The sequence below is a fragment of the Mytilus edulis genome, chromosome 3 (assembly GCF_963676685.1).
Source record: "Mytilus edulis chromosome 3, xbMytEdul2.2, whole genome shotgun sequence".
In the NCBI taxonomy this organism is placed as follows: domain Eukaryota; kingdom Metazoa; phylum Mollusca; class Bivalvia; order Mytilida; family Mytilidae; genus Mytilus; species Mytilus edulis.
In genome coordinates, this window is record NC_092346.1 from 14,006,045 (window position 1) to 14,023,907 (window position 17,863).

Consider the following 17,863-nt stretch of genomic DNA (forward strand, 5'->3'; position numbering starts at 1 on the left):
CATAAACACAAACTAATACATATAACAAAGAGAACAAAGCAAAATTTCAGAGTCAAAAGACTATAACAGTTACTGAGGATAATCTTCGATTGGAAATGACCATATACAACTGCATATTCGTTATCATTGACTCAGTGTGTGTTTTACTTTTTTTGTTATCTCAATGCGCCCTTATGACATCTCAGTGTGTAATTTTGATTCTCAGTGTGTGTGTTTTTGTGTTTTTTTAATCTCCGTGTGGTTTTTTGTCGAGCCTGCAACTTTTGTTGCAGAAAGCTCGACAAAGGGATAGTGATCCGGCGGCGGCTACGGCGGCGGTGTTAGCTAACTTCTTAAAAGGTTTATATTTTAGAAGGTGAAAGACCTGGATGCTTCATACTTTGTATATAGATGCCTCATGTTACGAAGTTTCCGTCAGTCACATGTCCCATGTCCTTGACCTCATTTTCATGGTTCAGTGACCACTTGAAAAAAAAGATTAGAATTTTTGTAATGTTGAATTCTCTCTTATTATAAGTAATAGGATAACTATATTTGGTATGTGCGTACCTTGCAAGGTCCTCATGCCCGTCAGACAGTTTTCACTTGACCTCGACCTCATTTCATGGATCAGTGAACAAGGTTAAGTTTTGGTGGTCAAATCCATATCTCAGATACTATAAGCAATAGGGCTAGTATATTTTGTGTATAGAAGGACTGGAAGGTGTACATGTCCAACTTGCAGGTGTCATCTGACCTTGACCTCATTTTCATGGTTCAGTGGTTATAGTTAAGTTTTTGTGTTTTGGTCTGTTTTTCTCATACTTTATTCAATAGGTTTACTATATTTGTTGTATGGAATGATTGTAAGGTGTACATATCTAGCGGGCAGATTTTATCTGACCTTGACCTTATTTTCATGGTTCAGTGGTCAAAGTTAAGTTTTTAAGTTTTGGTCTTTTTATCTAATATTATATGCCGAAGGTCAACTATATTTGGTGTATGGAAATATATATTATGATCTATATGTCAGTCCCGCAGGTTTTATTTGACCATGACCTCAATTGCACGGTTCCTTGCACAGTGTTAAGTTTTTGTGTTTTGGTCTATTTTTCTTAAACTATAAGTAGTAGGTCAACTATATTTGTTGTATGGAAGCTTTGTTAGCTGTACATATCTGCCTGGCATTGTTCATCTGACCTTGACCTCATTTGTATTGTTCATTGGTCTTTGTTTAGCCATCTTGGTTAATGTTAAGTTTATGTGACAGTTGTAATAAAGCTTTATACTTAGGACTATCAACATAATATAAATGATTAGTAAAGAAGGCGAGACATTTCAGTGTGTGCACTCTTGTTTTAAATTCTCAGTGTGTAAATATTTTGAAAAATCTTAATAAAATTGAGAAAGGAAATGGTGAATATGTCAAAGCGACAACCACCCGACCATAGAGCAAACAACAGCCGAAGGCAACCAATGGGTCTTCAATGTAGCGAGAATTCCCGCACCCGTAGGTGTCCTTCAGCTGGCCCCTAAAATATGCATAATAGTACAGTGATAATGGACGTCATACTAAACTCCGAATTATACACAAGAAACTAAAATTTAAAATCATACAAGACTAACAAAGGCCAGAGGCTCCTGACTTGGGACAGGCGCAAAATTGCGGCGGGGTTAAACATGTTTATGATATCTCAACCCTCCCCCTATACCTCTAGCCAATGTAGAAAAGTAAAAGAATAACAATACGCACATTAAAATTCAGTTCAAGAGAAGTCCGAGTCTGATGTCAAAAGATGTAACAAAAGAAAATAAATAAAATGACAATAATACATAAATAACAACAGACTACTAGCAGTTAACTGACATGCCAGCTCCAGACCTCAATTAACATAGTTTTGACCAGTACTCCATGCTACAAAAACATCTTATTGATATGATTTTATTCTGGATTATTTCAGATTGACTTGAACCAAAGACACATTAATTTCACAAAAATGGGAATTATAACCTTGGATGTACTAGCAGATGCCCTTTACGACCTTATTCTTGTAGCTGATCCGAATTTTACATCACCTAGAAGTGAATGTGATATTTCTAAACTGTACAACATACACAGAAACAAAATGAATGTCTTCATTCCAAGTCGTGGGAGTTGGGGAGGTCAGTGGGTAGATATAAATTCAAATGCTACAGCTCCTGGAGACGATATAGAACGTATTAGATTAACAAGGAATGAACTTCAACATTCAAGCAAATTTGAGCTACAAGATGCACGATTTGTTCAACTCTGCAACCTACATAAAAAGGTTTTGGGTAGATTAGAAACAAAAAATAATGTTTCTGATTATGTCCAGCGGTTTGAAAACATACTCAAGAAGAAGATGACATTTCAGGACTGGAAAACATGCAAAGAAAAAATTATTTTTGGTAAGTGAAATATGCCACAGACAACTTTATAAATTTCTTTGACAGCAGGCACCTGACACTTAATACATATCAATGTTTCATTGGTTGATGTTGATTTTTCTTGCTTATGCCCTTTTTATACGACCGCAAATTTAAAAAAAATTTGGTCGTATATTGGTATCACCTTGGCGTTGTCGTCTGCGTCTTCGTCGTCCGAATACTTTTAGTTTTCGCACTATAACTTTAGTAAAAGTGAATAGAAATCTATGAAATTTTAACACAAGGTAAATGACCACAAAAGGAAGGTTGGGATTGATTTGAGGAGTTTTGGTCCCAACATTTTAGGGATTAGGAGCCAAAAAGGCCCCAAATAAGCATTTTCTTGGTTTTTGCACTCTCACTTTAGTTTAAGTAAATAGAAATCTATGAAATTTTGACACAAGGTTTATGACCACAAAAGGAAGGTTTGGATTGATTTTGGAAGTTTTAGTTCAAAAAGTTTAGGAATTAGGGGCCAAAAAAAGGGCCCAAATAAGCATTATTTATGGTTTTCGCACAAAAACTTTAGTATAAGTTAATAGAAATCAATGAAATTTGAACTCATGGTTTATGACCACTAAAGAAAGGTTGGGATTGATTTTGGGAGTTGAGGGCTGAACAGTTTAGGAATTAAGGGCCAAAAAGGGGCCCCAAGTAAGCATTATTCTTGGTTTTCACACCATAACTTTAGTATAAGTAAATAGAAATCTATGAAATTTAAACACAAGGTTTATGATCACCAAAGAAGGGTTGGGTTTGATTTTGGGAGTTTTGATCCCAAAAGTTTATGAATAAGGGGCCCAAAGGGTCCAAAATTGAACTTTGTTTGATTTCATCAAAAATTGAATAATTGGGGTTCTTTGATATGCCGAATCTAACTGCGTATGTAGATTCTTAATTTTTGGTCCCGTTTTCAAATTGGTCTACATTAAGGTCCAAAGGGTCTAAAATTAAACTTAGTTTGATTTTAACAAAAATTGAATCCTTGGCGTTCTTTGATATGCTGAATCTAAAAATGTACTTAGATTTTTGATTATTGGCCCAGTTTTCAAGTTGGTCCAAATCGGGGTCCAAACTTTGTTTGATTTCATCAAAAATTGAATAATTGGGGTTCTTTGATATGCCAAATCTAACTGTGTTTGTAGTTTCTTTAATTTTTAGTCCCGTTTTCAAATTGGTCTACATTAAAGTCCAAAGGGTCCAAAATTAAACTAAGTTTGATTTTAACAAAAATTGAATTCTTGGGCTTTTTTGATATGCTGAATCTAAACATGTACTTAGATTTTTGATTATGGGCCCAGTTTTCAAGTTGGTTCAAAACAGGATCCAAAATTATTATATTAAGTATTTTGCAATAGCAAGAAATTTTCAATTGCACAATATTAAGCAATAGCAAGAAATCTTCAATTGCACAGTATTGTGCAATAGCAAGTATTTTTAATTGCACAGTATTGCGCAATAGCAAGAAATATCTAATTGCACAATATTGTGCAATATCAAGAAATTTTCAATTGATTGGAGTTATCTTTCTTTGTCCAGAATAGTAGTTGAATCAACTTAAATCATTGTTTTATACAATAAACAATGTATATTCACTTTTACTACCAACTGATAAATTAAAACAATCTTTACCATTCAGTGATAACAAGCACCTTTTGTTACTTTTTAATGTTTTATGATGCATTTAAATGAGTAGTTATTGTTTCAAACTCCATTAGAAATTTGAATTGAGATCAGTTTTGGAAAAAGGGAAAGGGGGATGTGAAAAAAATGGGGGGGGGTATAATTTTTCTCATTTCAGATTTCATAAATAAAAAGAAAATTTCTTCAAACATTTTTTTGAGAGGATTAATGTTCAACAGCATAGTGAATTGCTCAAAGGAAAACAAAATATTTTAAGTTCATTAGACCACATTCATTCTGTGTCCGAAACCTATGCTGTGTCAACTATTTAATCACAATCCAAATTTAGAGCTGTGTCTATACTTGCCCCAACCGTTCATGGTTCAACCTCTGCGGTAGTATAAAGCTGCGCTCTGCAGAGCATCTGGTTAGCTAATGTGAGCTTTTGCCATCACTTGGCGTCCGTCATCGTCTGTCGTCGTAAACTATTTAAAAAATCTTCTCCTCTGAAACTACTGGGTCAAATACCTTCAAACGTTAACTAAATGTTCCACAGGGTATCTACATTTACATGTAGTTTATTAATTGTCTCTGAAGTTCTGATCCATCGACAAACATGGCCACCATGGCTAAAATTTGAACAGAGGGGTCAAATGCATTTTTGGCTTATATCTGAAAAAGTAAAGCTTTTAAACTAATCTGACATGGGGGTAACATTGTTCAATTGGTCAAGATCATTAGCCATGAAACTTTCAGACGAATGGAACAACCCGTGGTTGGGTTGCTGCCACTAAATTGTTTTTTGTAAGGACATATTGCACTGCATTTTTTGTTATTATCTTGAATATTATTATAGATAGATATAAACTGTAAACAGCAATAATGTTCAGCAAAGTAAGATCTACAAAAAGTTAAAATAACCAAAATTGTCAATTGACCCCTTAAGTAGTTATTGCACGTTAAGGACAATTTTACTCAAGTTGTGTATGTTTATTAAATGAATCTAGTATACATTTTGTATTTTATTTTCTTGTATGTCAAGAAACATAGACACTATGTGTAAATTGGACTATATGGGTAAAATGCATTTATTTGCTTTTGAAGAAAATATGACATACAATGAACATTTAAGTGGCATTTTTAAGCCGCTCATTGATATATATTGAAAATAATCATTAATGAAAGATTTATGCCAAAAAATAACAGGTGATTTAAATTGCTATCAGATCGTCCTGAACATGCAATAAATATTGTTCACTTGACATTAAGCAAACAACGATTAATCATTTATACAAATAAAACGGTAGCTATTTTGGTCTATTTTATTTTCTTATAAACGACTTTATACAATTGAATTGACATTTAGAATGTAGATGTGTGGCAAATACTTTTGTCTATGTCTTTTTGATAATGGAAGTATTTTTTTAAACTTTCTTAAGGCACACCTGATTGACAGATTGACAGATTGACAGATTCAATCAAACTTAATGCACCTGGTGCCATTTCATGAGGGTTTCCCATCACGTTTAGCTAACCACACATTTATTATGTTAATTGGTGTTTTTGTATTGTGCATTGAGTATTGACAGTTTTCTTTTTTGATTCCAACTTTTATACAAATGAGTTTTCTGCTCCCTTCCAACATGTATATAGATAGAAGAAACTTTTTCATATAATAAAACGGTGGCACATAGACACTTGTTATAGTTTGACATTTTCGTCGATTTTATACTACTGAGATGTTCTTGCCTTTTACGGGGACTAAATAAATGGACAAGACATCATTACAAACACGTCTTTATTCTCCATAAGCACGTTCATACTCAAGAAACATCAAAAACAGCATTACGGGTCTGACCTTACACCCTTACCTGGAATAGCCCCGACCTTGAACAGAATTCAACCCTAATACATAACATCCCCCCGCTTAGCAAAAATTTGGATAATTTTTTTCCACAGGTTGAATTCAGTTCAAACCATAATACTATGTTAATATCAATTTATAAAAAACAATCTCCAGTACAATACGACTCCATATGCAAAAATCTTATTGAAATATACGTTTCAACTCTTTGCTCTACAATCTCACATCTTACTCATATGCTCTAGTAAAATTTGATAACGTTATGAAATCACAATACAATTATTTGTAAAATAGCATATATATAAGTGAAACAATGTTGTCATGACTGTAGCTGTTTATTATACATCGATAAGGAACCAACAGAGACCGCTACCTCTTATTGAAAATGAGCTTTCCACAATAGGTTTCATTCACCATAACTGTTTCTCTCACACTCTCATACCCCCACCCCCTACTCTCTCTCACAGACTCTTGGATCCGTATTTATAGTTAATGAAACATGTTTCAGAAAAGCAACACCTCTTGAAACGGCAATTTATGATTTCTATCACACCGCTACTGACAATATTCCACATGAACATTCATTCTACTGTATCAAATGTACACGCTATCCAATGATATCCATTATCATGAACAAATTTGATGAAAATCAGTTATGTGCAAATAGTGAAAACTGATATGCAAATCTTGAATGAATTTATGCACACTTATTAAAAAAAATGGGCTATTCCAAGTCAACCAAAAATATAATGAAATGCAATAAATTTGAACAAACGATTAACATTAATAAAGTGCTTCAATTAACAGTTCAAAATTTATCAAATTGTTTATACAATATACAAGAATACGAATGACGGCGAGATAACCCTCACACAAATATCAGGTGCAACAGAGTTGATGCTGGTGATTCTTTTCTTTTCTTTTTCTTACATTACTTTGTTACGCAAACTTTATCTCTGGATACTTATGAACTAGCGGCAGTGAAAATCCCACACGCTTATGCAGTTACGAGCAGACGCTACTTTGATCATTTATTTCATTGTAAGCGGCGGAATAATTTCCACACGCCCAAGCTATAATATACTTAATTTATTATAGGCGGGGGCCTTTTAATAATAATCTCTTTGGCTTTAACGTTGAGATCAGAAATATGCATCCAACGTGCGTTCTGTGCAGGTTCGCCACAAAGATGAACTAAATATTTATGTGTACCGTTCACTATTTTACAAGCTAGTATACGTTTGATTTTAACATTGTCTTTGATATGACTATCTGTGGACGATTCAGGTGTCGTAAAATTAGTGTCTCGGAAACGCATGGGTTTTCTGTGTGTCCTTTTAGAACGTCGCACGGGTAAATTATTTTCTGATGTGCTTACATCCGGGACATTGGATAATTTATTTTCGGATGAAACAAGATCATTGCATGGACTATCTTTCTCACTGTGTTCCGAATGTTCATCTGATAGTAAATCGTGTTCTACTGTGAACTGATTGACATTTGTAATAACTGGATCCATGAAATAGTTACACTGATTAGGTTTGCGAACATATGCCGGCTTTAGTCTGTTAATATGGATTGACGGGAAAATTTTAGATGTAGTCTGGTCTTTTAATGTATATAAGTGTGGACTTTCACTATTTCAACAACATATGGTCCTTCAAATTTGAATTTAAATTTATGTCCTGGACCTGTCGTGTCTATACTCATATATACAAAGTCGCCAAGTCTTAATGTTAAGTTATGAACTTTTTGATTAGGGCGTTCCATCATTGCTGTTTGCGACTTTAGTGCGTGATCCTTTACTTCATTCCGAATAATATTTAATCTTTCGGAAAATTGTTTAAGATAGTCATGATAATCTTTTGGGATTGACGCTAAATTCAAATCACGAACGTGTCCCGACAAAGGAAATTTAGGACGACTGCCGTAAAGAATTTCAAAAGGTGAATATTTTACACTGTCATTGGCAGTTGAATTTAATGAAAATAAAATAGATGGTACCATATCCTCCCAATGTTTTCCCTGTTGAATGTAAGGCGTCATGCGTTCTGCAAACGTTCTATGCGTTCTTTCACACAAACCAAGACAGTGGTGAGTAAAACTCGGTGTGTATTGCTGATTTATCTCTAGTAATCGACACACTTCCTTAATTGCACGAGCGGTGGCTTCCGAACCACGGTCACTGATCAGAGTATCGCAAACTCCATATTGAGATACAAGTTTAAACAAGACTTCCGCAACTGTCAACGCATCTTGTTTGGTATAGGCTCTGCAACTAAAAATTTTGTGAACGCATCGACGGCTGTAAATATATAAGAGTTTCCTTTTGCTGACACTGGTACGGGTCCGTATAGGTCCATTTGCCAAACCTGAAAAGGCGCTTCAGGTGTCTTAAAAGCGACGATACCTGCTTTTGTTTTAACTTGAGTAACTTTTCGGCTCTGACAATCGTGACAACTTCTAACATAATCCGTCACACTCTGTAATAATTTCGGAAAAGAATAATGTTCTTTTAACATGTCCGCTGTATGTTGAATGCCACCGTGTCCACCTAACGGTGAGTCATGGTACAATCGAAGAACGGTTTTAATAGCGACCTCTGGTAACGCTAGTTGATAGGAAGTGAAAAGTTTTGTCCGTTTACACTTTGCTGTGCGAGTATGAAAAAGCAATCAATCCACCATGTCATAATTTGGAGTTTCGATTAGAAGTTTTCTGGCAGCTTTCTGTGAAAAGGATAATTTATTCTGTTCAAAATATGATATAAAAGGTCCAAAGTATGGGTCCCCACTTGCAGTTTTTGAAAAGTGTCCTTACTAAAATCACCATGTCTAAAAATTTCAATTGAATCAGTGAATTTAACTGAAACGTACGGAAAAAATGGGTCCTTTTGATCAGGACTATCAATATACCTTCACAACTAGTCAATCGAGTTGACCGAGATAAAGCGTCTGCAACCTGCATATCTTTTGCCGGTTTATAGCAATATTGCTACCCAGCGTTCATATATGGCCCCTTTAAGTTGTTTTTGAAATATAGGGCCTGGTGGTCGCACTCGACAATAAATTTACGACCCCTCAAATACATTGCACAATCTAAAATAGCTGTTACCAATTCTAATTTTGTAGGTCCGTACGATCTTTGCCATTTGCTTAATGACTTAGAACCAAAACGAATTACACTGACCTCCTTACTATCGCTAGCTGTCTCCTGATACTGGTACAACATGTATCCTATACCTTTAGAACTGGTATCCACTGCTAAATAAAACTCAGTATGAAAATTTGGAAATGCTAAGATCGGAGAATTTGTCAATAAAGATTTCAACTTGGTAAATGCATTTTCTTGTTCTGATGTCCAACGAAATTTGGCGTTTTTTCGAAGAAGTTTGGTTAGAGGTTCTATTTCAGCGCTAAAATTTGGAATAAATTTCTTGAACCAGTTCAACAGACCTAGTGCACGGCGAAGCTCACGTACTGATCGGGGTGACGGATATTCTTGAACTGCTGTAATTCGATCAGGTGGTGGTTGTATACCGTCTTTAGAAATAAGGTGGCCAAGAAACAAACAAGATTTCTGTGCAAAATGACATTTCTTAGGGCCCAATTTTAGGCCAGCGGCTTGTAAACGATTAAATACCTCATGTAAATCACTAAGGTGTTGCTCAGAGGTTTCTGATGTTATTAAAACGTCATCTAAAAAACACAGACAAGAATTGAATGTTAACCCATGGAGCACTTTGTCGATTAAAAGTTGAAATGATCCTGGCGATGAACTTAAATCCATTGGTAGGCGGAGAAATTGATGTACCGTAACAAGTGTTGAATGCGGTATATCGTTGGCTGTCTGGAGATATAGGCATTTGAAAAAATCCTGAACTTAAATCGATATGAGTTATGAAATTCGGGGTCCTGTTTGAGAAAGACTCTGTTAAAACCTGTAATTCTGGTAGTCCATAAAAAAACTGCTGAGACTGAGAATTTAGATAACGGAAATCGCAACAAAATCTGAACTGAGAGAGACTGTTTGAAGACTGATTGAAATCGCTATTTTGGCTATTTCGGGACTCCTTGGCTCTTTTTGAAACTAACACTATGGGACTTGTGATGGGTATATCTTCGGTTTCACCAACCGGGGAAATTATTCCTTGTTTTAGCAAATGATCGAGATGATCCTGAAGTACTTGTTTTTTTATCTGGGGTAAGGCGATACGATCGCTGATATTTTGGCTTGAAATCCGGTTTTAGTATAATCTTGTGTTGCACTACGTCTGTTACAAATATGTTGTCATGCGATTTTAAAAACCCTTTCAATTGTCCTTGTTCAGACTCAGATAAATGTTTTGGAATATCAAAATAGGAGAAAAATTTTGTCCCACTAAGTTCCCCATCTTCACACTTTTCGGTCGAAAACTGTACATTATTAACCTCTGGATTTTCTCTATTTCCTATACATGTAGCTATTAAATCAGAGTCATTGTCAAGTATCTCAAATTTCGCAACAATCTGACCCCTTGGAATATCAACTATTTCATTTGTAGAATTAAACAGTTTGACAGGCACGAGTTTATCTTTATTTACAGAAACTACCGATTTCGCTGTTAAAACACCTAATTTAAACAAATAATTATGGTTCGTGCATATTCCTTGCATACCATGTAAAATATCATTATGAACTTTGCCCCATACTATCATCTCAGAATTTGGCAAAACTGACAAACGCTGTTGATTTTTCACTTTACAGAAACGGGAACATACGGTCAACTTTGAAAAATCTAGCATTATGTTCTTCGAGACCAAATAGTCTGTGCCTAATAATAACGGATGTGATGTTTGTGAAAATACATGTACTAAAATCCAATGTTTTCCTTGTGGAATTTGTATTTTAATTCGTGAAACACCAATAATGTTAACAGATTGGTTAATATTAGCTAAAACAATTTTCTCACTAGTTGAATTTACCCATGACTTGTGAGTTTCAGGTATTGAATTAAATAATTGTTGTGAAATTACATTTATTGAGCTTCCCGTATCTACTAAGGCTGCAATTTTCAAATTCAAAATCTGTACAGGCAAATAAATAAACTTATTCCGGCGTTCCATATTTGATGTAGAACAGTGTTGCATTTCATCATCGGAAGTTTGAAAATGTTCAGATTGAACAGTGTTAATAAATGACCTAGAAGGCGAACGACTACGACATCTGGCACCTATATCAGTCCTCCCGAAAGACCGTGCCTGGTGTTCTCCGGGACTCTTCAGTTTCCCGAAAGTCTCTTACAATTAACCGCTGGATGACCAATTTGGTCACACAACTGACATGTGATATCGGAACTGCTAACTCCTTGTCCGTTCCAGTTGCAATAACGTTTAATATGATTTGGCGAATTACAATTGAAACAAAGATTGTTTTTTGCCTGCTGACGACTGTTTGTTGCCTGAGGGGGATAAGTTGCCTGCTGACGACTATAAGCAAATCGATCGGTACGTCTGTTTTGTTTTGTACTTTCATCAGTTTTAGATGTAGTTAAATTTTGGACTGCCTTAGTGAGAGTGTCTATTTGTGACTGTAAGGAGGCGAACTCGGAGTCACGTTTATCACTAGGTTTTGCCTGTTTACTTGCCGTAGCTACTTGTAGCTCAGCCTTCCTATACCCATAAGCTTCTCCCATTTTAGCGGCTGCTAATGCCGATGGACTGTCTCTATGGTGACCGGCTCTTACAAAAAATGCTAGTTCGGGTAACCCTTTAATGAATTTAACTAAAATTTCGTGATCAGGTTTTTTCAATGTATTTGCTTTTTCCACAAGTTGGCAATAAAAATCATCAATTGACTGGCCTGACGATAAAGACATGTTTTCAAAGATTTCACTATCAAGCATAACTGTAGGATTTTGCCAGTCTAAATCAACATATTTATCTGTGAACAAATGTACTATAGCTTCCCATGATGCCTTATTTTCAGACGATAGTGAATTAAACCAGGTTTATGCTGGACCAGTCAAATGTAAATGAAGCGCCGCTATTATACGGTTGTCGTCCAGTGGTGAAATGTTATGTAGGGTTGCATATGATTCAAACTCAGAAATAAATAATAAAGCATTTTCATGGGAATAGCCGCCAAATTTCCGACAGTTTGCTAGTTTTTCCATCGTGTTTGAAATGGCAAGATTTGAATTACATGTTGAAAAGTTCAAAGGTAGTTTTGGGGACGGAGTAAGTAAATAATTAATATCTGGCTCCCGAAGCTGATTTAGCGACAAAAATTCGTCTGATATAACAGAGTTTGGTTGTTCAAGTTCAAATTCTAGGGAATCGTCAGAGTACTGGGACAATGGTGATATAGAAACGGGTAAAGGCAGTATTGGGGTTTCAGGCGACTTTATTGATATCAATCCAAATTCGACCTCGCTGTCGTACTCGTCATCAGAAAAATTTGCCGAGAGTTGATTTGAAGTCATTTACAAAATTATGTTACCAACGATCAGGATTACCCTATACATGTAGCGAGTAAATTCTCACATACACATTCATAAGATGCCATTTTAATATAAAGAGCAAAAATCAACAGTTGTGGGTCTAGCGAGCTAGAATGATATTACGCTTTTGTATGTATACTTCAGTCTAAATGTATTACGCTTTGTTTAATGCCTTGTGTAGCGAGTTAATTCTCACATACACTGAACCACTATACATACAACCATGTTCATGTATCAATACAAAGAGCAGCGAGATAAATTCTCACATACAAAACTGAAAATCTGTGAAAAACATACCAATCAGTTAGGTAAATGTTTTAATTACAATCTTTATTAAGCCTTAAACAAAGTCTGAGAAGCCAAAGCTTCGCTAGTGTAGGTGACGGATGAATCCCATCCAAGTACAGAGCGAACGATGTACTATAACTCGTTTGCAGATCGTAGTGCCGCTTTCTGGATGCCAAAATGTCCAAATTGAAATCCGGTGAGTTTTGTCCTAAAAATTCGTTTAAAGTGATGATGTACTTATTCACTTCTAATAACTGCTTATGTAGAATATCGTCCTTCTTTAAGAACTGGTCGGGGTCAGGGTGGTTATGAAACTTGTTCCACCAATAAATAGAATAAAACGGAACTTGAAGAAAAATAAGTCGCACTGTTGGGAACTTGTGCATAAAGGTGTAGATATCCCGAAAATCCTGGCAAAGATCTGTTACCACTTGAAAATCAGATGATTTAAAAAAAATATATATTTACCAGTCTTGAATGTTAAGTCACAGGTGCCCAACCATATAAAAAGAGTAATGTGTATCTGCCCTAAGTCCTGAAATGTCTTCACAGCTTTTTCTTTCAACCATTGTAAATTCTGTTGTACTGTCGTGCCGTGATGTATCCACCATACAATTTTCCGTTCAGGGTGTTTATCTACAGTCTGATCCTTTAAATACCTTCCGTTACTGTCAGATAAAACGACAGGTATATTTTTCAAAGTTCCCACATTTTCTAACCTCGGACTTAAGTTGGTGAGATTTTTCTCGGCTTTAGAAATAAGACTCATATGTGTACAAAAATTTCAACAACCAACGGAAATGTCTCTGTGTAAAAACCATGTAGTGTCACGCTTCAGTGCACGCAAATCGATCCTCGTGGTAATTCACAAAAATATTTCAGTTAGTTACACAGTATAAAATTGAAACAAATTGTCAAAAGCGGTTTACAAAACAAATTAATCCATTTGAAGTCCTCCACCATGAGATGTTCTTGCCTTTTACGGGGACTAAATAAATGGACAAGACATCATTACAAACACGTCTTTATTCTCCATAAGCACGTTCATACTCAAGAAACATCAAAAACAGCATTACGGGTCTGACCTTACACCCTTACCTGGAATAGCCCCGACCTCGAACAGAATTCAACCCTAATACATAACACTACTACGAAACAGTTTGCAAACAAGCTTTGAACAATTACATGTACAAATGCCAACATTGTTTTCAACAAAAATGTATATTTGTGCCAAATAACTTGCGTAAAATTGTTGATCTATTTTATTATATAGAGTCTTTACCGCAGAATTATATCAAGTTTTAACATTTTTACGCTGTAAGGGCAGCATATACAGGACAAAATGCAATTATTCAGTCCCTCATTTTCTATAACGTCTTCTTGTAACAACTTACCATTAATTTATTTAAAGTGCGCGCAATTCGGTTCCTCACACTTTTTAAGCATGGGATACAAGTAGTCAAGACCTTAGGTATTTTAAAAAGTTGTATTTAAGAAATACACCATGATTGATTGATTAATTAGTGTTTAACATCACTTTCAATACTATTGTGCTATTTCGTGGCTGTTAGTTTTTATTCGTGGAAACCAAGGTGCCAGGAGAGTAGGAAAACTGACGATCATAGTCAATTAAAATTACACAGTCAAGTGCACCTGCCCCGTGCGGTATTCGAACTCACATCATCAGTGTTGGCAGGCTAGTGATACAGTAGTTGGACTACTTAGACTATTCGACCACCGGGACCCCAAATACACTATGAATATTCACTACAAATTTGCTAATGCATTAAACTGTATAGGCACTGTTGACAAGCGGATGATGGTAACTGAAGTTACCACGATCCCAATACGGCGGAGGGGATTCTCCGTAAGATCTTTTATATTATATTGTACAAGGAGGATCCTGCATCATATTAAGTTATAATTTGATACACTAGACAAGACTTACATACTTGTTGCATATTATCTTTCTTTAAAATATTTGATATAATTCTACGGAACTTATTTATTTGAAATATTTATTATTACTTTCCATTTTTTTTAGATTTTCTTATCCGATCATATTATTTTTTTTCTAGCTTGAATTATTGGATTTTGATCTGTATAGGAACAAATGTTTGAGTTTTATTAGCTTTTATCAAGTGTTTACATAAATACCAAGTTATCAGTCTTATTTAATACAATTTCAGTCTGTGCAAAGGTACAACTACCAAGTTCTACAACCGCTTCTAAAGGATGTGGATGCACCATCAACTGCAATATAAATTCTCAGTTACCCTATGAGTCCACAATATGCTGGTTCAAGGAACACAAAGGCGTAGATGAACCTGTGATTGTTGACAGTATAAAGTATCATGGTTCAAGAATAGAATTTCCATCTCTGGTTATTTCAAATGTTGATAAATGTGATGAAGGATTCTATTCCTGTCGAATTGTGTACCCGACAAACTATCAGTACGAAGAAGAAACTGAAGCAGTGGTATGGCCTAAAACATACCTACACGTCAACAGTCAGTGATAATCATTAAACAAAATCAGTCTGTAAAATCTTCAAATTATGTAAAATATTTAGTTCTATAGGAATTATTTCTTTTCATAAAGAAGCCAGAAAGCAAAAACAATGTTCCTTTTTGTAGAATTTGGAGTTTTTGACATTGACAGTATTGTTTTTTTATGCAATGTGGATCAATGTGTGTGTGTGTTAAGTTGTTGAAAACTTCACTGGTGCTTGTTAGAAAAAATATTCATCTAATATTTGATCATACTTGCCACAGTAAACTTTATATACAACGTCACATTAGTTCAGGCATCAATGTCTTACCAAATACAACGTGTAACTACATTTTTACTTGCGACGAAAGTTATTACACAATGTTTCAGGGACATTAGTTGAACACATGTTTACCCATTCGGAAACAAATGATCACCGTGGCCATTTTTCGTTATGCATGCTCATTACAAGGACAAAAATACATCAATACGACACGTTTGTTCTGCAAACCTCTACGCATGCATCAGATTTAACGTCTCATTTCGACTACACATGGATGGATGTGTTTTAAGATAACTTGAATAAACAAATGGGAAACCTACTTTTACCAACGTGTTACTGCAGAACGAAAGAAATTACAAAATGACCATATGTTTATGTGTACTTGAACTTCATCAAACAAGTACACATCGAAAATTTGTGACAACATGATATCAATTTAAGGGTACTCAACATGTATTACTTTAATTTCACAATCACGTGAAAATCAAACCATTTTGAAGACTTCATATCGAATTAGGAGTACACAACATAATTATGTTTCTGATATTATGAACATAAACCACGTGGTCTCTCTCACTATTTGTCGTCTTTCGTCTGATGTTGTCGTCGCTGAAATACTCTCCTCTGGAACCACCGGTTTAATCTTAGCTAAACTTGGTCACAATCATCGTTCGGGCAAACAACAAAAAATGCCGAAAAATAAAACACATAATTTGTAAGATGCAATATATTTTGTACGTAATATCAAATATTTATTGCGCTTTTTAGAACCTTAACTGATTAACAGAACACTTTTCCATATGAACGTTATACAATTTGTATCCCTGTTTTCTGTTTTTATTGTTTTCGCATCTTCTCAAAAAGCATAAGAGTTTTCGTCAGTTTAAATTTTTACAAACTGTTTGTTACTTTCTACGGTTGATTTGCTCTCGACCTATATGGAATTTACTGACTCCCTATACATGCTATATATCATATAAAGTCTACTATCAAACTGTGTTACAAATAATACTCTTCTTGTATTATCCATAAAAATTATGTTCAGAATAATCAGATAATTATTCTCTTTGATATACTTGCAATTGTATGCTCCATATGATCAGATTAATCACACATAACAGTACTATATTCTCATTGTATTATCCAAATGGTCAATATAGTGCTCACTCTCTTCTGTTCTATATTTTACTAGCAGTTTCTAAATGCTTTTTTTCAAGATGACACTTTACTGTAATATATTTTCAGTTGAATTTTCCAAATGATCAATTTAAGATTCACACTTCGTTGTATTATATTTTATTTGTATTTTCCAGTGGCAGATCCAGAAATGTTGATTAGAGGGGGGCCCGCTTCAGTGATTTCCTATATATTCAACCAAAATATTGGCAACAAAAGGTGCGTTGGGACCCCTGCCCCCCTCCCCTAAATCCGCCCCTGTTTCCCAAATAACCAAACTAATGATTACATTTCATTGTATTATATTTTACCTGTATTTTCTAAAGAATCTATTTAATGTACACTCTTCGTTGTTTTATATTTTATTTGTATTATCAAAATATCAACTAAATGTTTACATTTCATTGTATTATATTTTACTTGTATTTTCCAAAGGATCAATTTAATGTACACAGTTCATTGTTTTAAATTATATTTGTATTTGTATTTTTGTGCCAGTGACATATCCAGAAATGTTGATAAGAGGGGAGCCCGCTTCAGTCATGCTTCAGTGATTTCCTATATATTCAACCAAAATATTGCCAACAAAAGGTAGGCTGGGACCCCTGCCCCCCCCCCCCCCCCCCTAAATCCGCCTCTGTTTCCCAAATGATCAAACTAATGTTTACATTTCATTGTATTTTATTTGTATTTTTGTGCCAGTGGCAGATCAAGAAATGTTGATAAGAGGGGGGGCCTGCTTTAGTCATGCTTCAGTTATTTCCTATATATTCAACCAAAATGTTCCCCAAAAAAGGTGGGGTGGGTCCCCTCTCCCCCTAAATGATCAAACTAATGTTTACATCTCATTGTATTATATTTTACTTGTATTACCCAAATGATCAATTGAATTTTCACAATTTACTGTACTTATTATGTTTGACTTGTATTTTCTAACTGATCAACCTTATGTTCAAACTTCTCTGTACCATATTTTACTTTTAAAATGATAATTTTTTAGAGTGCTAAATTTTACTTGTATTTGCCAAATGAATAATTCAATTTCAAACTTCACTTACTATATTACTTTTATTATCACCATAACCAAAATAATATTCATACTTTAGTGCAAATGTACTATTATTTTACTTGCTTTTTCCATATGGTCAACTGGATGTTCATATCTTACTGTATTATTATATCTTACTTTTATTGTCCAAATGAGTGTACTAAATTGTTCTTGTATTTTCCA

The 17,863-nt window shown here is 34.8% G+C and overlaps 1 protein-coding gene across 1 annotated transcript in view; it reads left to right on the forward strand.

Moving 5' to 3' along the window:
* LOC139515868 (uncharacterized) overlaps positions 1-15,301 on the forward strand; it is an 80,983-nt gene extending 65,682 nt beyond the window's left edge. Inside the window, exons 10-11 of the mRNA XM_071305605.1 lie at positions 1,941-2,409; positions 14,873-15,301. Of these exons, the coding sequence (XP_071161706.1) occupies positions 1,941-2,409; positions 14,873-15,201 (798 nt within the window). The 3' untranslated portion in view covers positions 15,202-15,301. The remainder of the gene's footprint in view (positions 1-1,940; positions 2,410-14,872) is intronic.
* Positions 15,302-17,863: the final 2,562 nt, after the last annotated feature.